A 20,343-nucleotide genomic window follows, 5' to 3' on the forward strand; every position below is an offset into this window, starting at 1 on the left:
TGGTAGAGTATATGCCTAGCAAATGAATAAAAACAAACAAACAAACAAATGCAACCATCCTTACAAAGGCCCTAACACTTCTGCTGGCAGGACTAACGTTCCCTTTGGAAAAATATCAGCTTCTAAGTTCTCAGACCTTCTTCCAATGCAGCAAGCCAGAGGGGACCCAGGCTGTGTTACAGAGGAAGTTTACTTCCTCAGACAGCTGAAACATGGCCCCTTCAGGACTCTCTCTGCCTCCTAGGCAGCTGCTGACAAAGGGAATCCAGAATGAGCTAACAGGAAGGCATCTGCCAAGGCTGCCGAGTTGTACTAGGGGGTCTGGGGAACACCATGTGGGTTTCATGGCCATCACTCATCCAGAAAACACAAGGAGCTGCTCCCTGACCCGGTACTTGGGGGTTATCCCCCCTCCTGCACATAAAACATAGACAGGGTCTTCATCACTCTGCAGCCTTGATGTATAACACAGCTCCTTGCGCCCCCCCATTGATCAAAATCTCCGTCCCAAAGGGGATGGACTGTCATTTCCTCTACAGAGGAAAAAAAAAAAAAAAAAAAGTCTTCAAGGGATTTGCTCTTAAGGAACCCAGAACACCAGCAAAGCATTATAGCTTGTCCCTGGCAACAGCGAGGTTTGAATGCAGGCCAGCCCGGTGGCTCTCGGGCCACACCACCCTATCTCACTCATAGGAGGGTCGCAAGGACTCCATTAAACAGTTCGCCTAAAATGAAATGTTGAAACTCTAACGCTACCAGCCATTTCCTTTGATCGTACTGGGGCTCCAGCTGCCTACTTCCACGTGCTAAACAGGCAAAGGGCACTTGAGCACCTGAGTCACAGCCGCGACTCCCAATAGTACACATCCTGTCGTCACAGTAATCAAGAAAATTGTGTCCGAACCACTGAAAAGAAGAAAAGTCTCCCTCCTAGGTTTGAGAGCAGACTCCACCTTTCTGCATCTCCTGCGGAGCTGAACAGTCTCATGAGTGGACCAGAGTGCTGGAGATAGAGCCTGCGTGGGAACAGTCTCTGCCCCCATCCTCTCCTCCTGGCGCCAGGTGCATATCCTCTAAAGCAAGGAGGTGCTCCATCCCAGTCCGCCCCACACGCGGGCATCCGCAGCCTGGAGATCCTTCAAATCAACCATGCAAATCCTTACCGCTTTAATTACCCAAGTAAGTAGAGCTCTTGCCACCATCTGCCAGGATTCCAACCAATCGTGATCATTACAGTCGTTTTCTCTGGATGAGAACCTCATAGACATCCCTAAAGGACCACTTGGGCCCTGAATTTCCGCCTGCAGGATGAAGGTGTCCCCAGCCGCAGCCTGAGGCGGGGAGCTGTTTGCTCGCTCGCTCCGCGCCCTGTGCGTCTCTCCCGGAGCATTGCTAATTTGCTCTCCCGCTTCATCTTTGCCCTGCTCCTTTTCTTTCCGCCATCTCCAGGCATGACTGATGAGGGAGAAATTCTCCTCAACAAGAGCTGTCAGTTCAGAACCAGCCCACAGTAACAAGTCAGGTGGAGACTCAGTCTGGGATGCGGGGAAGGGACTCAAACCGCCGGCGTTTTCAGGGTACAAGCTGAAGTGGAAAGACGAGTCATGGAGGATTCTTCGCCCGCCCAGATCTATTTCTCTGGCTGTCGACCGCACATGGGTTGGTTATGTTAACAGAAAGTCCCTGTGGGTGGCCTGAGATCATGACTTTTCAGGAAGATGAAAAATCTCCATTGACTACAGACCACCGGTGGAACTCAATTCAACACTGGGTACAGGTTTTGTTTTCTTCCAGTCTGATTGCCCCCCACCACCATCACTTTGGTCACTGCCATTCATCAAAACAGCATTTAAATGTCACTAAGGTGCGCTGTTTTAGCCTGCAAGTGTAGTCTGAAGGTCTGTCACTTAACAGAAGCGTTCCTGGCACCGCACTCCGAAGGCACTGAGGCAGGAAACGCATATTTCCCCACCGGTAAAGGAATTCAGCATTGTCTGGAGCAGCACAAACAGAAATATCAGATGGATGGCTGATTCGATGGCCAGACTAGCGGTTTCTAAAGGAGATGAGACGCAGACAGGGGGAGATGTGGACACAGCGGTGGTAAATGGGTTTGGGGGTCAGAGGTCACCATGTGGGCGCTGGGAACTGAACTCCAGTCCTCAGGAAGAGTGGTAAGCTGAGCCACTCCCAGGAACGCTGAGAATCATCAATACTGGTCGCTGTCCGCACTGCGGCAAGGCACAAAGACTAAATTTCAAACGGCTGCTTGTCCTGGAATTGTTTCAGCCATAGCAGATGAGGGCTCATGTGGCCCTAACAAGGAGGACCTATGAAGAAGACCCTGTGATCAGCCCATAAATGTACAAAGTAGCAGACAGCAAGATGGAAGCCTCTTCTCTTTCCGAAATTTATTTCACGCTTTAAAGAAATTTTTATTTGTTTGTTTGTTATAAAATTATTTGATGTGCAAAAGTGCTTGGCCTGCTTGCATGTCTGTACACACTTTGTGTGCCTGGCGCTCATGGAAGCCAGAAAGTGCACTGGACCCCTAGAACCGGAGTTAGAGACAGCTGTGGGCCATCACATATGTGCTGGGAATTAAACCCAGATCCTCTTAAAAAGCAAGAGCCATCTTTCCAGCTCCCTCTTCTAGAATTTTCCAAGAAAAAGTTTAAAATTGGGATGAGCAAGCATCTAGAATTTGCTCTCCTGCAATCACCACCATGCAATCGTCATACTGGGATCTCAGATGCCCTTTCACACACAGATAAGAACTGGCATCAGGACGTTCCACAGAACCCAGGTGTTCACACTTAAAGAGTGATCCATGGAAGGCAGAAGCCAATGCCCTGCTCCCCACACCCCAAAAATATCATACCAACTACTCTCACCTCACTGCCCTGGAAGCCTGATTCAGAGCTCCTGATGTCAAACCTCTGACCTCTCTGACAGTGGGAAACAACGCAATTTCTAAAACATACACTTAAAGTTTAACAAAGGTATGGTTTATCAGTAGCTTAGAATCCTGCCCTTCCACTGTGCGTGATGGTGACCAGGAACAATAAGTACCATGGAATGATTTAAGAGTTACCACTGAGGAGGAAGTGAGTAATAAAATACCATATGGTGACAAATTCAGAACAACGGTGACCTCAGGGAGGTATGGAGAAGAGGGACAAGTTGAGTAAGGGCATAGAACCTGTTGGAGAGCTTGGAATGTTCTGGATTTTGTATCTACGCAAGGCAGCTGGAATACAGTCCAAGAATGGAGTCCGTGAGAATTCTGAGTGCTTGTGGGAAAACACGAAGAAAACAGGACAAGAGTCCTGAGACCTCAGCTTCTTCGAAACACAGAACTGTTCATGGAAAGTGTTTCCATGCTCCGTCCAGACGTAGCAGATAGGAGAGATTTTACAGCTGTTGTTATTCATATGCCTTACAGAAAAACAAAAAGCATGACTTGTCTTTGTGATTATCCACTTTATTCAGGTGACCCTTCTCAACTGTCCGATGCTCTGAATAATGTTGGCTGTTGCATGAGACTTTAGTCTGCCTCCTTTTTAGGCCTGGCTCTCCCAGGTTCACACTGGTAAACACAAGGTCAAATGGCTGCATCCACATGTAAAACCTTCATTGATTGTTCCACATACAATGTGTGCTTTCACTGCCTGCACGTTAGTCTCTATAGGGACAAAGATAAAACAGCATATACTACAGGTTCACTCTGGAGAAAAAAACAACATGAGAAATGGGAGATTGTGCTTCTATGTCAACAGCAGTGAGGCCTGGGTAAATTATAGATTCCTCTCCTTAAACACATCCATATTTTGAGAATTTGAAGTGTTCAGAGAATTTATATTACTCAGTATTAAAGTTAAAACCCATCATTACCTAAGATATGTATCATGCCTATATAATAGCTTTAGTCATTTACTTTTCTTCCCAAATCCTTCCTCATTCAAAAATCTGGGCCACCATGGTCAAGCCTTCTATGTTGCCTGAGGACACTCTACATGGCCAGGGAGAAGCAAGTCCAGGGTGGGGAAGTAAACCCTGAGTATTATTAGGTCATCTGGTATCCCTGCTTCCAGCTGCACCAGGAGAGGTGTTTTGATGCCCCCTTTAGGATACAGTCACAACTACAGGGCTGCTGACCCCATTGGTGCTGCTGCTAGCCTATGTGGCATCCAGGAAGGAACCCCGGGTCAAACCCCAACGTGAGGGCCCACAATTTTGAATCTGTTCCATCTTGATACTCCAAAGTCTTGCTTTTTAACTCAATATTTGGGGCATAGGCCTAAGTGAGATGGGAACCAACATGAGAAAAGATATTTTCCCAAGGTCTGAAAGCAAGGGTAAGAGATACCTGAGCACACGCCTTCTAGCACAAACCCCTGGTTTCACGGGAAAACGTGTGATTTGAAATTAACATAAAGTTCTCTGCTCCTAGATGTTGCTGATTAACCACAAATAAGGGCTCTGAATTTTTAGATACTTCATAAACACTTGGAATTCCCAGGAATACCTGCTCGGTCTAACCTCCAACACAGTTGTGGGGAGAATGGCCTTCTGGATTGTGCATCCCAACTTTTGGTAAAGTACCTAGGATATAGTTAATGCCTTTAAATATCAGTTGAAGAAAAATAGGTGTGAAGAATTACTTTGTTAACACTTTGCTTGATGAGAAAATGACCACAGAGACCAAAGACACTGTCTGACTGGGGCTAAAGAGACATCTCAGGAGGTAGGAGCGCTTGCTGCTCTTCTAGTGGACACATGTTCAATCCCCAGCAGTCCTATCAGGTGACTAACAACCATCTGTAACTCCAGCTCCAGGAAGGGACCTGTCACCCTCATCTAGCATGCAGAGAGAGAGAGAGAGAGAGAGAGAGGAAAACAAAAAGCAAAATACATCTTTTAAAAAAAAGAAAGAAATTGTGGAACTTCATTGCCGAAGAGTCAAGCCTAGGTGGCAAACGACCTTTAGAGCAAGCTATTCCAGTCGAGAGCAGAGGAAAAACCTGGTGAACACTCAGGGGCAGGTCAGATTCCATTATAGAAATAGCTCTTTATAACCAAATGATTTCCCACCCACAGCCTCTGCCTGCCTTTCCCTACCAATATCTCTGATACAGTACAATTCCAGCATGGGAAGAATGAGGGGAGAGAAACGGGGAGGAGGGAAGTGAGTTACAGTTAACGCATAAATCCTGAGAGCTTATCAGAAAGTGGCTTGACTTACCACCTCCGAGAGATCACAATCTATACTCTGAAAGTCAGAAGCCCTGTGGGATGAAAGGGATAGAAGGAGACTTGGAGGGGGGAAAAAAACCAGATGATGTTATTCTCATAAAAAATATAATGTCCTTATTTTGATTCAGTAGTCTTTCAATTGAAGTGTTAACCACAAATCATTGAGGTTGCCATCTCTTCTGAATTTGTTCACTGCTGGGGGGTGGGGGTGTGCTTCAAGGGGCCCAGTGGAGATTCTACAATGAAATAGCCTTGCCCTTCCTGCAGCAACTCCAGGCTGAAGACAAGGCAAGAACAATCTCAGCCTAAGCCCCCACAGGGACATTTGGACAGAGCAAGTTTGGCTAAGTGGATGCTGTGGGATGGCAGGCAGGGAGACAACTTTAGCAGTGGGCAGTGGCACCGATGGCTGAGCCTTGAAATGCCAGTAAGGAAAAGAAGGGGTGTGAGAGTTCTGGGCAGAGGACGGAGGCTGTGGAAAGGAAGGTGAGGGGAACCAGGCTTCATATATACCGGAAGTGGTTCTGCTTGCCAGGACTGCTAGACGTATGGAAAGAGAAACGCGATATAGAGTTGGTCCATTTGGTTTGGATGAAAGTAAGACCTGCTTTAATTGACAGCAAAGCTGGGGCCAAAGTGAGAGCCAACAGTGAGCGGAGGCTCCTTGAGCAAGGAAATGTTATGGTCAGACTCCTACGTCTGGATCTTGAGCTGGCAGCCATGGCCGGGATGGAAAGGTGGAATAGACTGGAGGTAGGCTGGGGGTACAGGAAGGCTGGGGGTGCAGGAAGGCTGGGGGTGCAGGAAGGCTGGGGGTGCAGGAAGGCTGGGGGTGCAGGAAGGTGGGGGGTGCAGGAAGGTGGGGGGTGCAGGAAGGCTGGGGTGCAGGAAGGCTGGGGGTGCAGGAAGGCTGGGGGTACAGGAAGGCTGGGAGTGCAGGAAGGCTGGGAGTGCAGGAAGGCTGGGAGTGCAGGAAGGTTGATGACATTTCTAATACAATCCTGGAAGGAGGTTACTGTTAGTTCCCCGTAAGCAAGTGTCATGTCTTTCTCCTAAACACTAAACTCGACTTTACTCAGCAAAGCCAGAAATTAGAGTGGTTGGCTGATGTTCTCAAGATCAGACGGGGGCCGGAGTGGAGAGGAGCAGAACAATGTGGACTTGAGAGGAGATGATGCTCAGAGACAATGAAGGGTGTGCAAAGCTGGAAGTTAAGAGGTTCTCAAAAAGAGGTCATAGACAAGAAGTTGCCTGGAACGGACAGAGTAGCCAGCGAGCACACTGCAAGGTCTAGAAAGGCTGTGGAGGGAAAGAAGGTTACAGGCTGACCCCGCATCGCATCAGGCTGGAACCAATTATAAAGCAAATTGGAACAGGCTAGAAAAAGGGAGTCCTCTACCCCACCCAAGCACCTCCAATATTGCCTTCGTCGTGGATTTACAGATGGCAGAGCAAGCAGGCACGTCAATCTGTGCCCCATCAGCATGAATTTGCAATGGCATCGTGTTGACAGCTGCAGCTGACACATCACCTCCATTTGCAGAGGCATCTCCGATGCCCTGGGGAAGGGCTTTCCTGCAGCCTGACGAAGATAAGCGCTCTGCACGGGAGTGGGGCTCGAAAACAAACTTTCAGACATCCTCTAGCTTCTCTGCTGCTGCTGGGGCACTCGAAGTCTGAGAGTCCCCACCTGAAGCCGCATGAGCTGTGGTCTCGCCAGCAGAGCCTGCGTTCTGCCAGCTCTGCACTTTTCCCATCTCCGTTCCCTCTGTCTGGAGCACCTCTGCATCTCCACGAGATTGCTAACACCTGCCAGGATCTTGAGTCGCCTAGATGATGCACCCGAAGGATTATTTAGTGTAGGTTAGCCTCCGGGTGTGCCTTAGAGGGATGATCTAGACTGTTAATTTAAGTATGGAGACCCACCCAAAAGGAGGACAGCACCATTCCTAGACTGCACAATGGGAAGCTAGTTGATGAGGAGGATTCATCTCTGTTTTCCTGACTGTAGGTGCATTGTGAAGAGCTGCTTCAAGCTCCTGCTGCTTCAACACACCCTTATGATGAACTATATACCGGAGCTGTGAGCCGAAAGAGACCTGTCCGTCCTTCTGCCCTTCCTTCCTTCCTTCTGCCCTTCCTTCCTTCCTTCCTTTTTTCTTTCTTTATTAAGTTCCTTATGTCAGGGTATTTTATACAGCAACAGAAAAAAAAAAACCAAAAACACCCCACATGCTGAAATTCTGCCCACCGTTCCTGCCCCAGAAGTCACCTGCATCCAGAACCTTCCTCTTTCCCGGCTAATTTGCCCCGAAGCACAATGCATATAATGACTTCATGTTCGGCTCGCCAGTGGACACCAGAGGCCAGCTGTGCCAGGGAAGAGACTTTGTACCAGAGCATGCCCAGTAGTGTACCGAAGGGTGACCTTTACCTGTGACCCAGCCTGTCCCAGAAACACTGTGTGGATGGACCCCCATTCCTTTGCATCGTCCCTTCCTACCAGGAACAACTGGGGTGCATCCTCACATTGCTGAGCCCTACCTGTGTGGCAGCCACTAATGAAACCATGGGTAGGTGGGCAGGGGCAGCCACATTTCATTTTCCATAAATGAGGATGTGAAGCTAATGGTTCAAAATGGATCAATCCTGTCAGGGTCTTGCCTCAGCTCGTGCTCCCAAGCAGTCACCACAGCAAAAGCTTCAGCATTCTAAAATCGTCTCCCGGCTTTACGTAAGCAATCATGTCCCATCACTGAAGAGCTCACTAACCTTGCAAAAGCTCATTCACATATACAGAGAAGATCCGTTCTCTCTCAGGCTACAGGCAAGTACTGATGCAAAAGGGTTTTCAAGAAAGATACCCGAGTAAGAAGCGCTAGCTTCAGGCTCAATGGCCATGATTTGGGGAGTCATCTCACTCAGTGTTCTATTGCTGTGAAGAGATACTATGACCACGACAGCTCTTATAAAAGAAGGCATTTAATAGGAGTTTGCTAACAGTTTCAGAGGTTTAGTCCATTATCATCACGACAGGGAACATGGCAGCATGCAGGTGCTGGAGTAGTAGCTACATCCTGGTCAATAGGCAGAGAGAGACTCTGGGTTTGACTTGGACTTTTGAAACCTCAAAGCCCACCCTCCAGAGGCATACTTCCTCCAACAAAATGCTTGACAAAAACAACTTAAAAGAAAGAAGGGTTCTTGATTTCAAGGTAAGTTTGGCTGGGCCCATGCTTTCAGGCCTGTGTCAAGGCAGATGCATCATGCAAGAGCGGCCCAGAAGAGTGCAGCTGCTCTCTTCACAGCAGCCAGGCAGCAGAGGAGGAAAAGAAAGACTCTGGGGCCAGACATCCTTCCAATACATCCCTCAGGTGGCTTACGTCCTCCAAGAGAGCCCTCCTCCTCCAGTTCTCATCGCTTCTCAGTAACACCAGTGAAGTATGAATCCACCCACAGATTCATTCTCCAAGGAGGTCACAGCCTTCATGACCCCGCCTCCTTGCAGTGATGACCACCTGCTGGGGAATTAAACTTTTGCTGTTTGAACCTTGGGTGGGGAATACTTCCTACACAAATCAGGAATCGTTTAGTCCCAGCCTGTGGTACAGTTTGTCTGTGGCCTCCAGGATAGGAGCAGACCCTTCCCTAAGCCAAGTTCTTGCCATGAGGGAGCCAAAGCTGGCACTGTGTAGCGCTTTCTTTCAAATTGAATCATTCCTTCCTGGAGGGAAGCAGGGTGCCAAGGAGAAGTCCCAAGGCTGGGGGAAGCTCAGAAAGTCAGCAAGGCTCAAGAGTTGGGAAAATCAGGAGACTCAAGTATTATATGAGCAGTGAGCAATCGCCAGGGGAGAGGACACTCTTCAATGGAGCTGCCTGCAAGATGGACAGAGAGCTCCATGGATATGGGTTTCTATGAATTGTCATCATTGTGGGGCAGGCTTTAGGGTGAAGCAGCTGCTTCTGGGTCACCCATGCTCCTATAAGTGACTCCCAGGAAGCTCGTTGTATCACCAACTAGAATGGAATCTTTTCTTTGGCCTATCAACAGTGCTCCATGTGGGCAAACAGACAATTGTTCAAGCCTCGCCAGAGAAAGGTCAGGCAGCAGTCCCAGTTTGGAGTAATTGATGGGAAAAGAGACTGTGTGTAAGAAACACCATTTATTCTGGCCACTTTCATTGAGAGACTAGCCACAATCCTCTTCCCGTCTTCAGCCAGTGTATTTGATTCAATGTGAAACTCAGTTGATTTTTTTCAACATAAAAAGAGTATAAATTGTCAAATTTAGAAGTACATATGTGAATTTCTCTGCATAGGAGAGAACATGAATCCTATTAGTTAAAAATAGCAGCGTGCTCAATCCCCTCTCCCCACATGCTAATTTTAATAAACTTACTCTGAAATTAGCCTGCCACTACAAAGATAGCTGCTCATCAGAAGCATTCCCAGTGAGCGCTCTGTTCTCCTCACAAGAGTTCAAGCTCTCCCAGCAAGCTGAACAATGCAGAGTTCAAAATAGAACACGCACCCTCTCCTTACCAAGCTTTGTAGCCCCCACCTCCTGCCATCCCCAGCACTGGGATGCTCAAGGTACCCATCAAGAGCCATCCCCCCATCTACTCCGTCCAGCTCGCTGTGGATCCTGCATGGGTCTTCCTTAGAAATGTTTCCCATCGTCAATGTGTTCAATGTCCACTCATTCTGCATTTCTATATCTCTTCATTCTTTCAAAACACTGACCCTATCTTATAGTCTTTACTTAGGACCATGCTTCCCTACAATGGACAAGTCCAGTTCTAAGTGCCAAGGTTACAAGTTAAAAACTTAGAGTTATTTATTCTCAACAAGTTCAATGCTTTTGGGTCCAGTAGAGAGATGGACAATGACAGAATAATTAGGATCCATTGATGTAATGTCCATTCTATGGGTCAGTTGCTGTGTGCTGTTGAAATTCACTGAGAAGCTAAGTCCAGAAAGGGAGCGCACACACACACACTTTAGACCCAGTATATTTATGTCAATTGTCATCTGAGAACAGCTAGGAAGTAAAGTACTTCCAACTGTGGTTACTGCTGTTTATCCCATAAAACAGCCTGCTGCTCAGCCATGGGGAGGATGGAGAGGACCCGCCATCACCTGACCGCCCCGGCTTCCCCAGCCCACCCTGATAGATGTTTAATGATGTCATCCCCACCTGCTGCTATTTGTTCTTTCACTTGGAGGCCCAGCTGAGGGGACACTATGCTTGGCCCAGGACTCAGGAGGAGACCTCCAACTGGTTGTGCCTCCGTGAGACTGCCCCACTGATTTTCTACTGGATATCTGTAAGCTCCAGATTTGATGGTATCTCCTTTATTTGTTCTTTCAATTGTGCTACTCCAAGTCTGCTAAACGTCGTAAACTCCCAACCTAATATTTTACTGTCTATCTGCAATCTACTGTCTTCTTCCTATCTGCTAATTGCTATTTGTTCTTTTTTTACTTCCTCTACCCTTAATAAACTCACTTACTCAAAACCAGAAGTCTGGCTCTCGGAGACCTTTCTCCAGAACACGCAAGGCAACTGAGAGTGTTGATGTTGACAGAAAGGATCAGATCAGCAGTAGCTCGCCCTCACCTGTCCTGTCTCAATTCCATTCCCACTGCCTGGCACCATGCCCTGCGGGTGATCTAAGCTCTGTGACAAGCGAGTTCAATGGAAACAAACTGACCCCGAGTGCTTTCATCAATGTGGACTTCAGCTGAACAAGCATTGGTGCCTCTCTGTTCTGGCTACATCAGAGCACACCCTGCTGTCTGGCCTCTGAATCCACTTTTCACCTGATCTACCCTGGCTATCTAACTGTAATGCCTGCTATTCCCCCAACCCAGTAGTTCCACCTTGGACTGCTTCCTAACAGCACAAACACCAGCTCAGGCTCATACCTATCTCTGCTCCTGATAGTCTTTGCCCTCTAAAGAGAAGAGAGCCTGTTCGCATTCCACTTCCTCAACGTCTGCTCCTCTGCCCAGCTCATGTACTATTGTGCATAGTTCTTTTTATTTATTTATTTATTAAAGATTTCTGCCTCCTCCCTGCCACCGCCTCCCATTTCCCTCCCCCTCCCCCGATCAAGTCCCCCTCTCTCATCAGCCCGAAGAGCAATCAGGGTTCCCTGACCTGTGGGAAGTCCAAGGACCACCCACCTCCATCCAGGTCTAGTAAGGTGAGCATCCCAACTTCCTAGGCTCCCACAAAGCCAGTACATGCAGTAGGATCAAAAACCCATTTGTGCATAGTTCTTTTAGTCAATAAAAATATCATTTAATGGGAGTGACTGCTTCAAAATAATAACAGGGCAGGCCTGTCTTCCCATCTCACCTCCATTTCCTGTAGCCACTGCCATTTTTCCTTGTGTATGTGTGTCTCTTTTTTAAGAGGCCAGACATTCTGTCTTTCTGTCCCAGTAAAGGAGAAGCCCAGCAAAACCCAGGTAATAAAGTAATGGCCTTTTCCATTTCAAACACCTTGCCCTCGTGATGTCCAGGTATAAATGGCTCCCCAGTTGCTCCCTCCACCAAGATCTCCCAAAGATAAGAGAGTATAGCCTACATCAAGGGTAGGATGGAATCAGAGTGTAAAGGAGAACTTGGTCTTTAGTGTCTTCGAAGGAATGCTGAGCCTAGCCTGATGAGTGTTGGGAGAGAGGGAGTGAGGGCTGGAGAGAGAATGTGCTAATTTAGATACAAATCTGTTGGGTTGAAGAATTACAAAGAATAAGGCTACATTTATTATAGTATTTACATGTAATTTACATAGGTGAAACCACCTCTGCAAAGTTTGAAGTTCTATATACTTTAATAAACTTATTCTCATAAACAAAACACAGGATATATTCATCAAACCAGAAAGTTCCCCCAGGTTCCTCTTTTACACCACTTCAAGGCCCTAATAAACCACAAGGCTTTTCTATTCCCCTACTTCTAACTTTTCAAAGAATTCTTTATTCTTTGGTCTTAGTAATAAACATCACAAGGTATATATTAATGTCCCAACCATCAACTGCACACCCTAAAGAAGTGTGGTGTTTTACACATGCCAACTAAACCTTAGTAAAGGTGTGTTTAGAAGACATATGACAGGCTGGAGAAAAGGCTCAGTTGATAAGAGCATTTGCTGCATAAGCATAAGGACCTGAGTTCAAATCCTCAATACCCAAATAAAGAGGCAGCTGTTGGCATGGCACATGCTGTAACCCCAACACTAATCCCAGCAAATGTGGAGAGGAGCCAATAAGATCTCTGCAGCTTGCTGGCTGCCAATCTAGTTCTAGGGTCAGTAAGAGACCCTGTCTCATGGGAATGTGGCAGATAATGATAGAGCAGAACACTGGGTATCCTCCACCGGCCTCTGTGCACATAGACACACACATACACACACAGGAATACACACAGAGAGAAACATGCACAAACATACAGAGAGAGAGAAACACATATAGACACACACACAGAGAAACCACACAGACATATAGATACACAGACACACACACAGAAACACACACAGCCATATAGACACACATACACAGAAACATAGGCACAGAAACATGCACAGACATACAGAGAGAGAAAAACACATACAGACACACAGAAACACACATAGACACACAGAGAGAAAAACCACACAGACACACACAAAGAAACACACAGATATATAGACACACAGACACACACACAAACAGAAACACACACAGACATACAGACACACACATACACAAAAACATGCACAGACATACACACAGAGCAAAAAACACACATACTCAGACACACACAAAGAAACACACAGACATACAGACACACACACGCACACACTTTTTCAGAAGTGACAACCACAGTCTGCTCCTCCAGCAATGGAGACTCCAGTGGCTCTGCACCCTGTCAGTTCTTCATTAGTTGTTTGCTGTTTTTCCATTCTAATCGGAGTGTTGTGGTTTCTCCCTGTGGTTCCAATTTCCATTTCCCTGGTGACTGATGATGCTGAACATCTGTGCAGGTGCTTACTTGCCATCCTATCTCATCTTCAGAGCAGCATGTACTTAACTTTGCCCATTTGGGAAATTAGATTGTTTATTTCCTTATTTAGTTATAAGATTTGCTTTTATATTCTAGATATGATATATATATATGCATATATTCTGTGAATACCTGCTCCCAACCTATGGCTTGTTTTGCATTACCTATGGCTTGTTTTGCATTTATCAAGCAAGTTTTTCAGAGGCAAATAATTTTTAATTTTGATAAAATTCAATTTATCTACCTCTTTCTTTGATGATTTTTCTTTCCATGTCTGTAGACACTCGCTACCTTTTGGTCAAATCTTCCCAAATACAAGTTGGGTCTATCTAGATAAAGATTATATTTTCTTTCTATTCTTTCAGTTAGTAGTTGCCATGTAAAAATGCTCAAACCAATGGTTTATGACCAGAAGTAATGCAAAAAGCTCTCCATCCATCCCTCAGTAAAAAAAAAGTCCCATGGTCTGAACTCCCCCTGCCCTCTCCCTCTTTCCCCTTCCTGTGGGCTTGGATATGAAGGTAGCAGCATCTTTGTTCAACTGCCCAGCTGATGACCAAGCTTTAAATCATGGTAGAGCAACAAGATGGAAGGAGCCTGGGTTTCAAACTAATTCACAGAGCCAAGTAAGGCCCACCCAGTTGTACTGCAGTCCTATAATATGAAAGAAGACACATTGATGTCTATCTTATTTAAAACACCACATTTACAGAATAGATATCTAGGATTTTAACAGATACATCTATTTTTCTTAGAAGTTCTGTAGATCCAAGTTTTGTGTTCACCAAAACTGGAGTAGGCTTATTAAGTATCTTAATATCTTCAGAGTCTGTCGTCACTAAAACTAAGAGTTGGGTCTTCAGCCACAGGCCTGAACTCTAGTGGCTTGGAGCTGAGATAGCAAGCTCACTGTCTTTTGTCTGCCTCACAGTCACTGTGTACCACACACCCGAATTACCCAACTAAATTTCAAGCGGTCATAAGGCTGAGACATGATTGTCAGCTGGGCTTTAGTGTTTAGAGTCACTGAGAAGGTAGACGGAAGCTCTGCTGTGGGCAGATCTGTTTGGGTATTTCCAGGGAAGAGTAATAGATGAAAGAAGACCCACCCTGAATCTGGGCAGAGCATCCCACACCAGGGGGCTGGGCTGATAGAGGGGGAAGTGAAGGACAAAGCCAGCAAGGGGCCTGAATTCTCTTAGCTCTCTGTTTCTTTACCACCAGTCTGTGCACTGCTCTGTTTGACCATATCTTCCCTAGCACGATGGACTGAGCCCTCTGAAAGTATGAGCCCAGAATAAACCTTCCTCCACTAAGTTACCTTTGGCAAAAGTCACAGATACAGGAAAAAATGAATACAAGTCACAGACTGCGTGTGCGGCTGCGTTTGTGGTTTCTCTACGGTGGAAAGCTACCCATGTGTGGCAATGAGAGACGCAATATCTGCACCTCCCTAAGCACGGAACGTCCAGCTCTTAGCATCAGTCATGCCTCTTTCCCACACAGAGAGTGTTGAAGTCAGGTCTTGAGAGAAGGCTGCCACCAATGGTTACACTAAACATGGAAAATCAGCCTGATCTCTGTAATCGCATTTTAAATGAAAACCATGTCCAAACCAGTGGAAGAAAACAACTGGAAGACAGTCCTGTGTTTTGAAATATTTGATCACACTGTGAACCCTGAGATTGTGTCTTTACTGGAGGAACCTGCTTCTAGGTATGGTGTGGCTGAGTCCTAGCACCTTTAATTCATGAGCTTTCTGCTTGAATGTGGTAAACAGGATTCAATAAAATCAACCATAGGTCAAGAGCAGAGCAAGCAACCAGTTGGTAAGAAAAACCATAGAGAGTGGGAGGAAATCATGAGGATGGATAGAGAGACATGCAGAAAGTAGAAGGGAGGTACATCCAGTTGGAGAAGTTTCAGACAGTATAGGAGAAAGCCCTCTTTCTGGGACAGCAGCAAAGGAGGAAGCAGCTGGGTGCTTTCCCTGCCTCTTTGAGCTAGCAGGTTTTCACTCCAGCATTTGGCTCTCAAGTCTTTAGGATAAACAGCACCATAGACACTTAGGTAGAAACAACAGCCCAGGGCTAAAGGCACAAAGGGAAATGGTGTAGGGACCCCAGTAGGACAGACATTAGGACTGCTGCAGAAAGAGATGGTGTTCCCTTATAAAGTTCATTTGGCCCTGATCCCTAAATCTCTTGGTAATGCCACCAGCCATACTTCCTTGAATTCTACTTGACTAGGTACCAGGCCCACTCCATGCACAGGGAACCCTGCTGGCACTTATTTAAGTGGACAGATAGTTTCCTGGGCAGCTGAGATTTCAAAAGAGGCAGTCCTGGGGCCATATCTCTCAACACACATCTCTCAGCACTTAGAAGCAGAAGGTGGATTTGTCTCCTGTGTCCAGCGTAACAAACTGACACCAAATGGGATGTAAAAAAAACCAAAAACCTACTCTCCCAGTCAGGGAGGTCAAATGTCCAGAATCAGTGTGCAGTGGGCACTCCTTGGCTTGTGGCTGCACCCCCTCTATCCTCTGGAAGTTGTCATATGCTTTTTCTCTGTGTCTGTCTTCCTATAGCCATGCCCCCATGTCTCTGTGTCTTGAGAGCCCCTCTCTCACTCCTTTCTAAAATATAGACACTGATTATAGGATTAAGTGCTCATCCTAAATGTAGGATGCTCTCATTGCAAGGATCTCAACTTCACAATATCTACAAAGACTTATTGTGGGATAATCTTTTTGTGAAGATGTGTTTCTGCCCAAGGCATCCTCTGATTGGTTTAATAAAGAGCTGAATGGCTGATAGCTAGACAGGAGAGAATAGGCAGGATTTCTGGGGGGAGAGGGGAACACTGGAAAAATCTAAGGCATGCAGAATTTTGCCAGCAAGACGTGGAAGGAGTCAGACATACAGTATGGAGCCATGTAATGAGCCATGTGGCAGAACGTAGATTAATATAAATGGGTTAATTTAAATTACAAGAGCTACTTGGGAATAAGCCTAGGCTTAGACCAAGCATTCATAATTAATAAGAAATCTCCTTGTCATTATTTGGGAGATGGCAATACAAAGAAAGGCTGACTCCAAAGACCCTAATTCCAAATTCCAAACATAAGAACAGCTACAGAAAGCTAAAACTCAGATATATCTATGGCGTTCGGGCACTACACGTCCATCCACTGAAGTAGATTGGAGACCAGAAATTTGCACTTTCATGGGCATCCAAAGGGACTCTGATCTGTAGGCCTTGTTTGAGAAAGCTGATACATTTATCGCAGAATCAAAGATGGACTAGATATGGCCCCTGTCTTGGGAGACATACCGTTTGATGAGAGATGTAGACAGATTATATACAGCACGGCTTCATAATGCCAAGCAAGGACCCAGAGGGCAAGACGTACCAGGGTTCAAATCACGTTCCCTCTAATTACAAGCTGTAAGACTTAGCACATGTTCCTTGGCTGGCCTCAGCCCTGATTTCCATACTGCTTATGAAGTGATTCCTACATATGTTCATGTAGAATGAGGCTCAGATAGCTAAGAAAAATATGGCTTCCTGTGCAATGACCGACATGAAGGGCAAAGTCAAGAGACATTTGTTACTCCTGAGGCAGAAGGCAAGTTCTTGCTCATGCTCACACTTTAGGTCTGTAACACACATCTGTGCAAAGCAAATTCCACTATGCTACAGCATATGGCCCACGATAGCTATGAATGGAGCCACCAAATTATGAACTTAACTTAAAACATGAAAAGTTTTCACAATTTTTTTGTAACTCGATTGCGTGGTTCTTATATATCATAATATTAACAAGATGAAGCTCGTTTGGGATGGATGGGGCAACTTTTAAAATACCTAGCTCATGATCTGTGGGCTTATTCAACAAGTGTTTATCAACCACCTTTTGTATATGGAGCTCAAAATGCGGGCATTGGAGAACCAATTGAAAAACACAGTCTAGCTAGGAAACCATGGCTATTCAACGTGGTCAATGCACCTGCCAGTGGGAGGCACCCTCAAGGGACACCTGGCACGATTTAGTTCTTGATTACTTCCTTTGTTTATTGAGTGACTTTCTTTCCAAACTACACCAACAAACCTCATGTGCTCTTTGAAGGCAGGAAGGAGATTCTGAGGAGTCTTCTGAATGGGGGGGGGCCACTAAATTCTAAGCACAGAATAGTGCATCTAACTTCTTGTTTGTTGTTTATTTATTGAGGAGGGGGGAGAGAGAATCTTGTGTAGAGTGTTGAACTCACTAGGTCGCAGAGGATGGCCTTGAACTCCTGATCCTGCTGCCTCTACTTCTACCAAGTGCTAGGGTCACGGATGTGCATCCCATGGCTGGCTACAGTGCTTGACCTCTAAAAAGAACTCTCAGCAAACATCTACCAGAACAGGGAACAGGGAATATTGTGCCTTCTGAGTCAGAGCTCAGCACTGGATTTCCGTGGGGAACCCCTTCCAGCCTCCTTTACTCTATGGGTGATTCTCGATGCGCCCAGAGACAAGATTCCCAGTGGGTCTATCCCTTGACATAAAGCCTAACAGATGGAGGAGACAGAGATGGACTGAGATATAACATATCCTACGGGAGGTTTCAGTATAGACCAAGGCTAAACCAATTAAAACTAGGGCTGTGACCCTAGACGGTGGAGCTCTACACACACTGGGCATTAACTGGGCATTAAGTGGTTAGATAACTGGAGGACCCATCCACACAGGTGGTGGTGGTAAGTGGTGGCTTGCTTGGCAAATAGAGACATTACTATCCCTCTCACCTAGAGAAGCCAGCAGCCTGGCGGGGCGGGGGGGGGGGGGGGGTGGATTAAAGAGGAGACAGACCAAGAGTGTGAAAGCTCACTCCTGGCAATGTTTCTGGCAAGCTCGCTGGGGAGGATGTGGTGTTGTCTATTTCCACAGGTCAAATCACTTCTGCACCTGTCTTATTCCTTTGAGAAATGAATGAACCATTTCACACACAGTGGGCGCAGGAAACAGGAGCTGAGGAGAATGGAGAAGTGAACGCATGAACCAGTCTTTGCAAGGACGCCAAACTCATCCACCCAAACCACTGTTCCAAGTCATGCCACCTGGCCCAGTTGTTACCCAAGGGCCCGGATTGTCCCCCAGGCGTCACTTTTCCAGCACCGAGAATCATCCAATCACTTGCCTCCAAAACAGTGGTGACTAGGCTGGCAGGTGGGGCTTGTCTTTCCCCTCCCGGATCCCAGGGCTGCTTATTCTCTCCAATCCTAGGCCAAACCCTGGTGGGTTAAAGGCCCCTCCCCAGAGCCTGGCGCCAGATGGCGCGGGAGACGGCGGCGCCCCCGCAGGCCCGAAAGTGCGGGATGGACCTCGCACCTGCAGGTCCTGCGGGGCCACCTGGTACCCGTCTTCTCGGGGGTTACAGAGCCGCTGCAGCCGCTCCGGAGGCCGGCCCGGAGCCCCGGCCTCACCTCGCTCACCAGCCCCTGCCAGTCGCTCTCGGTCCGATCGCCGTCCATGTCCCTTCCTGCGTGCGCGGGCCGGCTACACAGACGCCTCCCTTCTCCTCCTCCGGCTCCTGCTGCCGCCGCCACCCCAACCAGCGCAGCCGGGAGAGGGCTGGGCACCACCGAGCCTCCGCGCCGCCGCCGCCGCCCGCGCGGCTGCCTCCACGTCAGCCTCCGCGGAGGAAGGGGAGGAGGAGCCGGGCCCCAACCACTGCCCTGCTACAGTCCGGGGCCAGCGTCCGCTCCGGGGCCAGCGTCCGCTGCGGCGCCTAGGGTCCCCAGGTCACCAGCCCGGTTTCCTAGGGAAGGGGGCCGGCCTGTGAACCCTCACACAATCCCAGACCCCATCATTCTCAGGCCTGCCATAAAGGGAAGGAGGCTGGGGAACAATTGGGTGTCACCCCAACCCTGAGAAGCCAAACTCCCATCCAGCCATATGCAGCTAGGTCAGGCCTCCACCATTGGAATCGAAGCTCCTTCAAGAAAGGGCCTTCCTTTTCCCGGGAAGGTTTGCAACAATTTCTGCACGTAGTAGGCGCTCTACATGTTTTTGTTGAACACATAAATGAGCCCCTCCATACTGTACACATATAAACTTTTTTAAAGCGACCAATATTTACTCTTTTTTTAAAAAATTTTTAAAAGGTATCAGATGTCATATTTAGGACGCAAAGCAAAATTGGAAAACAAAACTTTAAGTTTTGAATAGGGCCAGAAAGTTCAATGGTGAGACTTGGCAGGAGTTGAGAGAGGTGTTCAAGATCGTGCAGTTCAGGGTTCTATGTTGAAGAGGAGGCAGGAAGATTTTAAGAGTCAGAGAGGGTGGATGACTTCAAGTAAACAGCATTTTGCAAGCGCAGCAGGGCTGATGTAGGTATGAACTCCCAAAACCCACACAAGCTTAAGACAGATAAGTGAGCACTGGGAAGAAAAGTGGCACAGAGTCGTCGTCGTCTTCCCCCCCACCAACCAGGAAGCTGTTTGCAACTGATAGCTGCTGGGAAAGGGAAAAGCGTTTTCTTAAACAGAGTGACTTTCCAGCCACACTCCAGGGCAGGCCCCATGTTCAGGAGCAGTTGACCAAGGCAAACAGAACTCCATGATTTTTTTTAAAAATGCTTTTGCTTTTTTTTTTTTTTTTTAAGAGAAAGAATATGAAGTTTGGGAGGGGGCGTGTATAGAAAGAATCTGAGGAACTTGGGGAAGAGGAAAGATATAATCTTAATATAGTGTATGAAATTCTCAAAAAAATAAATAAGAACATTTTTTTGTAATTTTATTTTATTTATTTTTTTTAATTTATTTATTTATTAAGGATTTCTGTCTCTTCCCCGCCACCGCCTCCCATTTCCCTCCCCCTCCACCAATCAAGTCCCCCTCCTTCATCAGCCCGAAGAGCAATCAGGGTTCCCTGACATGTGGGAAGTCCAAGACCACCCACCTCCATCCAGGTCTAGTAAGGTGAGCATCCCAACTACCTAGGCTCCCACAAAGCCAGTACGAGCAGTAGGATCAAAAACCCACT

General features: G+C 47.0%; 1 protein-coding gene across 3 annotated transcripts in view; it reads right to left on the reverse strand.

Moving 5' to 3' along the window:
* Positions 1–19,007, reverse strand: part of Ccdc149 (coiled-coil domain containing 149) — an 89,377-nt gene extending 70,370 nt beyond the window's left edge. For 2 of the 3 annotated variants that reach the window (XM_041643775.1, XM_041643774.1), the window contains exon 1: positions 18,783–19,006. In XM_041643775.1, the coding sequence (XP_041499709.1) occupies positions 18,783–18,830 (48 nt within the window). In that variant the 5' untranslated portion in view covers positions 18,831–19,006. Of the gene's footprint in view, positions 1–18,782 lie in introns of all 3 variants that reach the window. The other variant, XM_041643776.1, reaches the window with a different exon arrangement.
* Positions 19,008–20,343: the final 1,336 nt, after the last annotated feature.

The sequence above is a fragment of the Microtus oregoni genome, unplaced genomic scaffold (assembly GCF_018167655.1).
Source record: "Microtus oregoni isolate MIOR12 unplaced genomic scaffold, Mior012 000090F_ref0000504, whole genome shotgun sequence".
NCBI lineage: Eukaryota > Metazoa > Chordata > Mammalia > Rodentia > Cricetidae > Microtus > Microtus oregoni.